Here is a 12,543-nt window from a genome sequence, read left to right on the forward strand (position 1 = left end):
AGATTTCCTGACTCTGTGCTGAAATTACCCACTCTGTCCAGATCAGCAAAGAGAGCTCACAGGACTCAAGGTGATATCTTGAGCTCAGAGAAGTCACTTCCCAACTTGGAAGTTCCTGATGACTTTGCGTAGCCACGGGCATTGGAGGCCAAGTGTAGGGCACAAGCAGGGAAGTCTTCTCTAAGTATTTGCATTTGCCAGCCTGGACCAGGACAGGTGCAGAGATGGCAGCAACAGGTCTGAGTGAGGTAGGAGGAACACAGAGGTCGAGGGGGCCCCCTGCAGCAGCACATGGGATGGAGTGGATCTGGTGCCTCACATAGACTCTGGAGCCCCCAGGTGTGCAGAGGAAATGTGTAAACAAAGCCAGTGATGGAGGGCTCCTGACGCCAAAACAAGTCACTACAGATACTAATTGGATGAATTCCTCAAGCACACTGGAAATGCATGAGGTGTTACCAAAGGGAGGTGTGGTGATCGGTAGAAGTAAAGAGATGGGGAGCATTGGGTCTGATGGGCTCAGCCAGGTATAAGGCTGGGACTGAGGGCATGCACAATACATGCGTGGGCTTCTCAATTTAAACTGAGCTACTCTGAATTTCTTCTGAGCTTCAAACCTCTGAGGTCTCCCACATACCACACTGGGGATCTCCAGAGCCCAGGGACTTATTCTACTTGCCTGTGGGATTTTGGTTTCTTTCTAGAAAGGATGATTTGATGTGACCAGCAATGTACAACTGACCAACACGAAGAAGCTTGCTGATTCCTCGCACATCACAAAACTGAATAACTTTGAAGAACACAAGCCTCAAAGGATGCTGACCATCCATGAAACGGCACCTGCTAGGAGTTCTCCCATCAGAATGATGGCACCGTGGGGTTGCTCTAGCAGATATCAAGGGTAGCATTGTGCTGTTTAACCAGACCTTCCTCCTGCCCCATCTCCAGCCAGCTTTCCTCACTGCCTCTCACCTCTTCTCTAGCTCTCTGCTCCCACATCTGCATTCCCCTACTCCATGCCCATTTGGCCTCAACCACTTTTGTAATGCCTGCCCAACCCTACAGGGCTCCCAATTCACCTTGCTGAATTTTGGGCTTTGGGAGCACTGTTCCTCTGTCAACCAATGAGTCCTTTTGTGCTTCAGTGGTCACCACACAATGCACGTGTTGACTCAAGTACCAGGAAGGACTGACAAACTCCTTGCTAGAGGTTGGGCTGACTGATCCTCCTCTGCCCCTTTAGCCTTGGGCTAAACGGCAGACTGGTTTTCATTGCACACATAGACTGTGCTTGGCTGAATTCGCCTTCGAATCCGCTCAGGCACTTTGGGAAGGATTTGGAAGGTCTGGGGCAACAACTCTATGCAGGCCTCACGGAATTTTTTGATTCTCCAGCAGTAGACAATGGGGTTGAAGACAGACTTGAGGTAACTGAGCCACAGGATGCAGGTACTGGTGCTGTAAAAGGAGGAGCTGTAGTAAAACCTCCGGCTGAACACAGACAAGAGGCTGTAGATGGAATGGGGCAGCCAGCAGAGCGAGAAGCCCACGAAGAGGATGAGGATGGTGGTGAAGGCCTTGGTTTTGAAGCTCAAGTCCAGGCTGATCTGTTGTTGCCTCTGTAGCCGCCTGAGGCCGGCCCTGGTGAGGTGCCTAAGATCCAGAGTGTCAGACTGGTTGTGCACGCGCACGGCGTTCTTCCGAACAGTGTTGAGGATGCACAGGTAGGAGCACAGCATGACCCCAAAGGGCACAAAGAACACAGCTACCACCAGCGTCACTACATAGGCACGGTCTACAGAGAGCTCGGTATAGCCCAGCACACACTGTGGCGCCCGTGCGGGCACCTCCACAAATGTCTGGCCTGTGAGGGAGGGCACAGAGAGGCAGAAGGACAGCACCCAGGAGACTGCGATGATCACCTTGGCTCTGCGGGGATTCAGCTTGTCCTGGCGCTGCACAATGATGAGAAAGCGGTCCACGCTGATGATGAGCAGGATGGCTACACCCTCCAGGACAAAAAACCAGTAGAGCATGGCTGACAGGCGGCAAAAATGGTCCCCAAAGTGCCAGCGCACGGTCACGAGGGTGATGGCAGTGAAAGGCATGCAGCATAAGGACAGCATGATGTCAGAGAAGGCCAGGGTGGCCAGCAGCAGGTTGATGGCGGAGCGCATGGCTGGCCTCTGATACACTATGACACAGACCACAGTGTTGCCTAGGAAACCGACTATGATCATCAGCAGCATCGTTATCGCCAGGGATATCCTGAGTGGAGCAGGTAGGGGCGCAGTCCCAGGGTCCGACCCATTGCTGGCATTGAGCAGCAAGTATTCGTAAGTCTCGAGGGTCGTGCTGTTACAAGCCATTGTGGACAGACCCTCCGAGGTGGGCAGAGCTGGCTGCAAGGGAGCCCCTCAGCGCTTGGGCAGCTGCTGTTTTCTATCAGCCAGCTGCATCTTCGCCCTTCACATCTGGGGGTCTCCAGGGTGCTGGAAAGATCTGGAGAAGGGTCTTTGGCAGCACTAGCTGGGACCTGTGACTCATCAATTACATCTGCTTCAACTCTGGTGCGACGGTTATGCCCGCAGCTTCCTATTTCAACACAGAACCTGGAGCAAGAGGAGAGAGTTAGGGCTTTGCAGACACCTCACAGAGAGCACATCTGTACATTTTACAGGTACCAGCACATCTCCCTGTTTGTAGGCTTCACGTCTGTACATGCGACCAACTATTCAGAAAAACAAATAATCTTTCATGAATAGGTACAGCATTTTTTTCTCGTCATCCCCTAAACAAAGCAGAGAACAACTATTTAAGTGGCTCCTACAGTACAGTAGATGTTACAAGCACCCTAGAGATGGTACAAAGTGTATGGGGAACTATGAACAGGTGCTATGCAAACACTGCCCTTGTATATAAGGGACTGGAGCAGCTGCAAACTTCGGTAACTGTGGAGGCTCCTGGAAGCAATAATCAGGCATTCTTAAGGGGTGTTTTCATTGTCGAACTCTAGAATGGAGAATCTTTTATTTACCCTTTGTGACAAAGCTGTGTTTTCACAAATCTTATCATGGTCTTGTCCAACAGCCAAGAAACCTAACTGGCTCCACTCGGGGGGACTGAGAACTTCAAGGTTTATCATCAGCCTGTATGTGATAAGCATTTATGTCAGAACTTGAGTTTAAGCAGCTGGAAGACTGAAGCCTGGCATCAGTCTATTTTATTGGAATGCCAGCTCCATAGAAGCAAGAGTCTTTGTGTGAGTCTCTGCTGCGCCCCCAGACCTGTGACAGGGGCTGGCACAGCTAGCTCCCTGCTTGTGGCTTAGGAAAGCAGTAGAGAATGGCTCAAAGTCTGGAGACCCTGCACCTAAATGGGAGACCTGGAAGAAGCTTCTGGCTTCGGATTTGCTCAGCTCAGGCCATTGCGGTCATTCGGGGAATGAACCAGTGGATGGAAGATGCTTTTCTGTGTCTGCTTCTCTCTGTAAACCTTCCTTTTCAGTAAAAATAAGCAAATCTTTAAAAAAATACACCACAAAGCCACAACCACCCTAAGGGCATAAGTATATATCCTCCCGAAAGTTTTCCCCTTTCTCTCTCTCCGTCTCTCTCTCTCTCTCTCTCTCTCAAGGATTTACTTATTTTTATTTGAAAGATTTACAGAGAAAAGAGGGGAGAGATGGAGAGAGAGAGAGAGAGAGAGAGAGAATGAATTTCCATCCACCTGTTCACTGCCCAAATGGCTGAGCCAGAGCTGAGATGATCTGAAGCCAGGAGCCAGGAGCTTCCTCCTACATCTCCCATGTGGGTGCAGGGCTCCAAGGAGTTGGGTCATCCTCCACTACTTTGCTAGGCCACAAGAAGGGAGTTAGATTATAAGTGGAGCAGTTGGGACACAAACTGGTGCCAATATGGGATGCTGGCACCACAGGAAGGAGGACTGGCCCATTGAACCACCATGCCATCTGCAAAACCTATTTTCTTGAAATAATCCAAATTTTGAGATTAAACATGTGCTGTGTAACAGTTTATTTCATAGGTGGTCTGTGACTTGTACAGCTCTATGTGTTTTTCTTGAGTTTGTTGTTGCCTTCGTTTTTTCCCCTATCATCACATATCTTTGTCTGATTTTCTGGTTAGGTTTTCTCTTTGAGAATGGTCTTCTTTTTCAAAGCAATTTTTCTACAACCTTTGTCTCCTCTCCAGGTCTGCACTCTTCGGCATCTTCTTTCTGAGTTTCCTTCTCTTTGCTAGACAACAGCATCTTGAAAAGATTTGTAAAGAGAGTTCAAGGAAGGTAAGCCTTCTGAGTCCTTGTATCTTTGAAAAACATTTTTATTCTGCTTTCCCAAAGACTGAAATTTTGACTGGCTATGAAATTAAGATAGAAAAGATGTTCCCTTTGAGGTTGGAAGTCATTGGCTCTCTTAGCACTTGATGTTGTTGCTAGTAATAGGCTAAAATAAATTTTATTCTTTCATGGGTGGCAAGCTTTTCTCATGGAAAGTTGATAAATTGACATTTTCTTCTCAATATGTACAAAATGCACCCGGGGTTGGGTTTCTTCCACTTATTACATTGGGTAGTCACTCAGTGGTTCCTCAAATTCAAAGCCATCTCTCTGTCAACCACAGAAAATTCTCTCTCGCATCTCAGTTTCCTCCCCTCCAATCTATGTGAGGGACACAGAAGCTGATCAGACGCTGGACCTCATCTTTGTGTTGTAGATTTTCCTTCTTCTTCTTCTTCTTTTTAATCTGTCTCTGGTTTTAGCACTCATTTACTCTTTAGTGAGACTTGGTGTTTGATCAACTTGATTTCCAATTTCGGCAACATTGGAATTCTTATTGTCTGTGTCTTATACACAGACATTCTTGAATATGAGTGCATTCTGGTCTTGCAACTCTGAGGTTATTAATCTTTTTATTTTAGTTTCTCTTGCCTTTCTGAATTGGATCTGGTTCCTCTGAGGGGTGGGAAGCATCTGGGTCAAAGGCCATCGAAGGTCTGGAAATCATTCAGTCTGACTCTGCCAGGGTAACCACAGATGAGACCCAAAATTCAAAAGTCTACAGCAAGCTAAATTTTTGAGTTGATAATTTTGTATGGCTTGCTAATGATGTTTTAAATATGTTAGCTGCCCTTGACAGAAAAGGTTTCCCCATTCCTGCTCTAGACTCAGCGCCAAGTTCTATCTTTTCCTTTCTCTTTAATGCTGATTCTTCTTGTATGACAAGTGGTGCCTGTATTTGGATCGTGGTTATGACCTGAGGCTGGGGTAGACATCATGGATCATTCTCCCCATGGATTCTCTCGCCAAGTTGTGTGATCATGACTGTTTTGTTCTTCAAGAGTCCTTTGGCTGGGGGCTTCCCAGTGCCAGAAAGACCAATGTGTCTCACCTGGGATTCCACCAACTGTGATATAAACTTCCACTGGCACTTACAGTGCGGTCAGGGCATTTACTGAGGGTCCCTCTAAGTTTTGTAAATGCCAACAGCCTGAACTTCATGTAAAATGAATCTTTTTTTACACACACACACACACACACACAAATATATATTATATAATATATAAAAATATATAAAGATATATAATGTACATACTTTATATATATAAAATATTTTATTTTATTTTTATTGGAAAGGCAGATATACAGAGAGGAGAGATAGAAAGATCTTCCATCTGATGGTTCACTCCCCAGGTGGCCACAATGGCTGGAGCTGAGCCAATCTGAAGCCAGGAGCCCGGAGGCTATTCTGGGTCTCCCATGTGGGTGCAGGGTCTCAAGGCTTTGGGCCATCCTCAATTGCTTTCCCAGGCCACAAGCAGGGAGCTGGATGGGAAGCAGGGCCACTGGGATTAGAACCTGTGCCCATATGGGATCCCGGCATACTCAAGCTGAGGACCTTAGCCACCATGCTATCACGTTGGGCCCTATATATTTTTAAAATACTGTTTGAATGAGTCTGTCTTGGGCAGATGTTTCCTGCACCTTGACTTTGGTCAGTCTCTGTCCAGATGTACTCATGGGGCAGGTCCACCACTGCAGACAAGAAAACAAAAGGCCCACGCAGCGCACCATGCAGCCAGTAGCTCTTGGAGAGCTGACTTTCCGACCATTACAAAGCACTCAGACATGCACAGCCACATTTTCACTAGCAGTGTTAGAATTTTCCGTAAGCGTTGTTACCTACATCTGTTCATCCAGTTAAGATTTAATTTCACTCTTTTCATTCTAGTTCAACCAAATGGGGCGGGGGGATATGACAGACTCTCCAACATCTTCAATATTGTTTCTGGGAACCAATTGGTGTTTGTTATACAGGATTTGCAATCCTTGCTCCCAAAGAGCAGATTGGTTCCAAGCTGCCAAACCTAAGAAATGAAGTCAATGCAGGCAGATGGGAGAGCCAGGAATAGCTCTTTGCTGGGGCAATGGCTTCACTCTGTCATTACCTTCCACCTTGTCACCTGTTGTTTTGATACAAATTCTCACACAGATGGTCTCTTTCAATTGCAATAACTTTATTGGCAATGCGAAAACGTAGGCTAGAGCTGCCAAAAGCAATATATCAAGTGCTGTGTTTAGACACAGGTGCTGTGCCATGTGTTTTAGCTTCTGAGAGAAGCAATCTCAAAGGGATCTGAATATTTTGCTTCTCAACTCAAGCAAGACCCTTGGGGGAAGTTTTTAAACAGACCAGATTTGGGAAGCCTTTTGGGAAGCAAGTTCTGATTGTCCATTCTTAGCAATGGCAAAAGTTTCACATGTGCTTTGAGGGACCAGGCTGAGCCTGTTATACAGCTTAGTGTTTTTTTTTTAATGTTTTAAAAACTTATTTTGGAAGTCAAAGTTACAGAGAGAGGGAGAGTCAGAGATATCCTCCATCCAGTATTTCATTCCCCAAATGGCTGCAGCAGCTGGGGTTGAGAAAGGTCAAAACCAAGGATCCAGACCCTCATTTGGGTCTCCTATATCGGTGGCCCAAGCACTTGGGCCATCTTCTGCTGTTTTTCTCAGGCCATAAGCAGGGAGCTGGAATAGAAGTGGAGCAGCTGGGACTCCAAGCCAAGCCTTATGGGATGTCAGCATCGCAGGCAGTATTACCTGCATGTGTCCACCCTCAGCTGGGAGGTTCTGAGGGCTGCTCCATGGGCCTATAGCATCAACTTCACTGGGAAACTTGCTTGATGCAAAGTCTCAGAGCCATCCTAGACATAGCAGCAGCATTGCTGGGAGCTGATGTGGGGCCCGGGGATCCTTGTCCTGCCAAGTCAACTGGGGACTAGACGTCCCCAGGGGTGGCAACGGCTACCCTAGCTTCTCTCCTTTGACCCTCCTGTGCATGGCTCTTTACAGATTAGGAAGGTGATGGGCACTTATTCACCTGGAAATCACAACCAGTCCTCCACCCCCGTGGGTTCCCCATCTAGGAATCAACCAACTCTGGGGATAGTGGGAAACGAGGCAAGAAGACTAGGTAGGAACAGTTGAGTAGGAATGTTTTCTCACCATTTCTGCATGACCCCACATTGTAACGACATCCCCTTTCCCATCAGTTTGGCAGGGCCACCCTACCAAGGTGCGTCTGTGGCACAGCAGTGACCAGGAAAGAGGAGATGCCATGATGGCACTTTGAAGTGCACCTCCGTGTGGAGACCTCATGAAAGCCCCAGACAGCCTTGCACACACTTGACTTCCCTCAGGAAAGTGATTGATAGTGTGGCTGGGACTTCTTTCCCTGTTGGCTTCTGAGCCCTGCATATGGAGCCTTCTCTGGCTTCCTTTAAACCCTACTCCCCTAAATCCTTATGGGCATCCCTATGGCCCACTCACAGCAGGTATGCCTCTGTGGGAGTTTGCCCATGCTGACGTGTGAATGTATATCCACGCTCTCACTTGGATACTGTTATGACACTGCCTTGAATGCTTATCTCCATTGAGGCAATAACATGAAATAAAAATTGAGATTCATGGGGCTGGCGCTGTGGAGCAGCATGTTAAGCTGCCACCTGCAGTGCCAGCGTTCCATATGGGTGCCCTTTCAAGTCCTGGTTGCTCCTCTCTGATCTAGCTCCCTCTGCGCTAATGGCCTGGAAAGAGCAGCAGAAGGTGGCTCAAATGTTTGCGCTCCTGCCACCTAAATGGGAGACCCAGAAGATGCTCCAGGCTCGAACTCAGCCAGGTCCAGCCCTAGCTGCGGCAGCTAGTAAGACAGTGATTAGTGGATGGGAGAATTCTGTCTTTCTTTCTTCCTCTGTAACTCTGCCTTTCAAATAAATAAATACATACATAAAACTTTGGATATTTAACTATGCCCTCCCCAGACACCATATGCCTCCAGGTCATAGCAAAGGACAGCTCTCATTCTTAATCTTGTCTAGTGAAGTTCTCTCCTGAGCTTGCCTGCACTCATTCCTGAGTGTTCATCTTGCTTGGCGTACACAGAAGTCTTGCTTTGCTGATTTCAGTCTACATCTGCACCTTGAATTCCTTCTTACCATAGAGAAAAGAACCTGGAAACAGCCCACCCACAATACTCTCTTTCATGTTTTCTCGTGGCTTAATAGCTTGATATTGCTTAATAATAATTATCTTCTGGATGTGCCACAGCTATCAATTCACTTACTGAAGCGCACTGCTACCGAGTGTGAATGGTTGTGTGCTACTGAAGTTCTAATCCCAAAGGTGATGGTAAGATGTAGGGCCTCTGGGAGGTGACTGTGGCCTGGAGGAAGAGCTCTCATGAGTGGGACTAAGCACCCTCTAAAGGAGGCCAGTAGGTGACCCTTCTTCCCTGTCATCACGGACATACACATAAGCAGCTCTCTCTATGAACCTGGAAGTGGCTCCTCACAGACACCGAATCTGCCAGTAGCTTAATCTTGGATTCCGAGACTCCAGAACTTCAAGAAATAAATATCTGTTGTCTATAAGCCACCTGGTTTATGGTATTTTGTTGGAGTAGTTTGACTAGATTAAGACAATATCTTGATCATTACCAGGTGTAGAAAATTGTAAACAAAGCTTCCAAAAGCTTCCATGTTTAGTTTTTGTGTGGACATAAAACTTTGAGTCCTTTATTCATGGATCATTTCTTTGCTGTATCATGAAGTCATCACCAAATCCAAGGTATTCAGATTTTCTTCTAGGCATTTGGCATTTATGTCTGTTGATCCGGTTTGGGTTAGTTTTTGTGAAAGCTCTAAGGTTTTGTGTCTGCATTTGTTTACATGTGAGTGTGTAGCTGATCCAGCACCATTGGTTGAAAAGACTGTCTTCATCTTGACTCCATTATTAAGATAAAACTATGGATTTATAAGAGAGCAGAATAAAGTCTGCTTTCATAAAAATCAGTTGGCAAGACCTTTACCTTTTTTTTTTTTTTTTTTAAAAAATATTTTACTTGTAAGAGTTAAATAAAGGGAGAGGCATAGAGTTCTTTCATCCCCTGACTCACTGCTCCAATGGCTGCAACAGCCAGAGCGGAGTTGGTTCAACGCTGGAAGCTAGGCCAGTGGCAGGGAGCGAAGTAACTGGGACTTGAACTGGTGTCCAAGCGGGATGCCAGCACTGCAGAGGATTAGCCTGATATGCCACTCTGCTGGCATCAAGATCTTTACTTTTAAAGTCATTTTTTAAAACAAAAAGTATACATTTTTTTAAGCTAAGGAAGAAGGTGGTTTTTGGGTAGATAAAAACGAAGGGAAAAGTATGTTGGGCATGGACAGTCCATCTTGCTGAGTAACCAGATAACCCCAACTCCAGGGGAGGTGTCCAGTGACTGAGCTCATCAAATGATCATGTAAATGCCCTCAGGGGCAGCTGTGTGGTACTGTGTGTTTTGAGTGCTTGAGATGTTGGTTGGCATCCCATATCAGAGCATGGTTCAAATCCTGGCTGGGTCCTGCTAACGTGCATGGGAAATCAACAGATGAGGGTCCAAGGGCCTAGGCCGCTGCCACTCACATGGAATACCTGGAGGGACTTTCTGGAGTCTTGTTTTAGTCGGTCTAGCTGTGGCTGTTGCATCCATTTAGGAAATGAACCAGAGGATGAAAGATGTCTCTACCTCTTCCACTCTTGCTGTATCAGTCTGCCTTTTAAATAAATAAAATATATTTTTACAAAAACTTCAGATTCAGCACTTGGTTCAAGGTTCACTACTAAAAGGTTAACGTTAGAAGGCTACTTTGGAAGCTCATCCAGGAAGATCTGCTCCTTGAACGAGAGTGCTGCAGATGGTGAATGCTGGCAATGAGCATCTGGGTGAAAATTTGACTTCTTCCGATGTGACTAGCTAAAGGTTCTTATCTTCTAACTCTCTTTTCCCTGATGTGTAAAATAGAGCAGCAGTACTCATTGTCCGTGGCTGTTGGCTCTGTGCAGTGCTGACAAGTGTGACTTTGCTACTAGAGAAATTGTTACTGTATTGTTTGCTTCATCCTTGTTGTCTTCCTCGTCCTTTTCTGTAAAGCTTTGTGGTGTTAAGCACCTGTTGACCTCACTGCAGCCCAGCTGAGGCAGGCTGCTGCTTCTGTGGAAATCTGTTGGTTTCCGATGGCTGAATAAGTTACTACAAGCATGGGGGATTGAGTCAACAACAACAACAACTTATTCTCTATAGTTCTGGCAGCCGGCAGTCCAGAATCAAGGTGTGAGCAGTGCCACATGGCCCTGAGCGGTGCCACATGGCCTTTGAAAGCTCGAGGAAAAAGTGCTCTCTTACCTTCCTCAGCATCAGGTGGCTCCTGGTCAAGTTGTTCATTCCTTGGCTTGGCCCTACATCACTCCCAGTCTCCATTTGTTTCTTCATCAGGCATTCCGTGTCTCGGTTTGTCCTCTTCTTTCCTTATAGAAAAGCACCAAATTTGTGCTCCACCATAATCCGCCATGGCCTTGTCTTGACTTGATCATATTGCAAAGGCTCCAAGTGAATGTGATTGTAAGGGGGCCCCATCTACTCCACTATATTCCTGGCCAGCACAGCAGGTTCTCAGTGCCCTCTGGAGTCTCCTGCTCAAGGGGCATCAGGCAGGGATCCGTAGGCATTCTGTCTTTGCTGTACACCAAAACTCTACCACCATGTGCGAGCTCCATCAACAGTCAGCTGGACAAACTAGCCTGCAGCAAAACTTTCATAATTGCTATGATACATTGTGTTTCTAAGAACGGCTTTTGCACATGATAAAGAGCAGTGGCTCTGAGGTCTAGAAATTGAAAAAAACTTGAATGGATTTTTAAAATATAATTTTCATAATTCATAATAACACAGGAGAATGCACCTAGAGCTCCCTGATTTATCTTCTTATTATCTAGAAAAAATGACTACTAGTTCAGGGTAAACTGATATTCTCATTTTTATCTCTTAAGGAAGTGCCGGCAGGATTGGCACCGCAGTACACTTGAACGAGCCACTACCTGCAGCAGGGCTGGCCTCTCACGTGGGTGTAGCTGATCCAGCTCCCGCTTCATTTGCCTGGGAAAGCAGCCCCAAATAAAATCTTTTTTTTTTAAGTTTTGTTATGCTGTTCTTACCTTCATCCTTTGCTTTCCTCCCTTTCTCTCTTGTTTTTCAGTCCTCTTTCTCTGTGCCCCCATCATCCATAGAGTTCATTGGTTAGAATACATTGATTTCCAGGGAGATTAAAAAAAAAAGGAAAAAAAAATAACAGAAAACAATAGTAGTTTTTCTCTCTTAAGTTTTCTCACAGAATTTATTAAAGCAGAATTTGGATTTTGTTGTGGGGGGAGATGTCAAGCTGTAATTTGAGATGAATCCAGCTGCCAGTCTTTTGAAATCTATTTTGAAGTTGACTGATGTGACTGCAGTTGAAACACGCATGGGGAAAAAAAGGAGAAAAGCCAATAGACTTTTAGAAATAGATACACCTTGAAGTGTGTGGTCACCCTGTTTGGGACCTGAGCCTCTGTTTTCTCTGCAATTTCTGATAAGTACTTTTCTTTCCTTTCACACAGTTCAGAAAGATGTTTGGTCTACTATAGTAACTTAGCAGAGAAGGAAGCAGGAAGCATACCCGAGAGGGGACTGGCACAGAAAAAATTGGGTGCTTCTCATTGATTTATTTTTAGAGATTTATTTATTTGGAAGGTAGAGACTGAGAGAGAGAGTGAGAAGGCAAGAAGAGAGATATTCTGTCAGCTGCTTCACTCCCCGAATATCCATGACAGCCGGATGCAAACCAGTCTGAAGTCAGGAGCCAGGAACTCCATCCTAGTTTCCCACATGAATGGCAGGGGCTGGAGAACTGGGACTATGCTCCTCTGCCTTAGCAGGAACATTGGCAGGACTTAGGCTAGGAAGCGGAAAAGCCAGGATCTGGTACAGGATATTGCAAACTCACTGGCTCCCTTGCCAGCCCAGCTGAATAGTTTTCAGAAGAGCAGATTGTTGCTGATGAGCATCTTGGAGGTGGGGTCCCAGGGTCTGGACTTGTACTTTTCTGGGTTTTAAGAGAAAGAGAGATAGATAGATGAGAGAGAGAGAGAGAACGCTCTCTAAATGGCCACAAT

The 12,543-nt window shown here is 46.1% G+C and overlaps 1 protein-coding gene across 1 annotated transcript; it reads right to left on the reverse strand.

Annotated features, from left to right (window-relative positions):
• Window positions 1–203: 203 nt before the first annotated feature.
• Window positions 204–10,515, reverse strand: GPR45 (G protein-coupled receptor 45). The gene is made up of 2 exons (XM_058667454.1): window positions 10,505–10,515; window positions 204–2,482 (listed from the first exon to the last, which is right to left on the reverse strand). The coding sequence occupies exon 2, from the start codon at window positions 2,367–2,369 to the stop codon at window positions 1,251–1,253; it is 1,119 nt and encodes a 372-aa protein (XP_058523437.1). The 5' UTR covers window positions 2,370–2,482; window positions 10,505–10,515; the 3' UTR covers window positions 204–1,250.
• Between the last annotated feature and the right edge of the window lie 2,028 nt (window positions 10,516–12,543).

The sequence above is a fragment of the Ochotona princeps genome, chromosome 8 (assembly GCF_030435755.1).
Source record: "Ochotona princeps isolate mOchPri1 chromosome 8, mOchPri1.hap1, whole genome shotgun sequence".
Taxonomy (NCBI): domain Eukaryota; kingdom Metazoa; phylum Chordata; class Mammalia; order Lagomorpha; family Ochotonidae; genus Ochotona; species Ochotona princeps.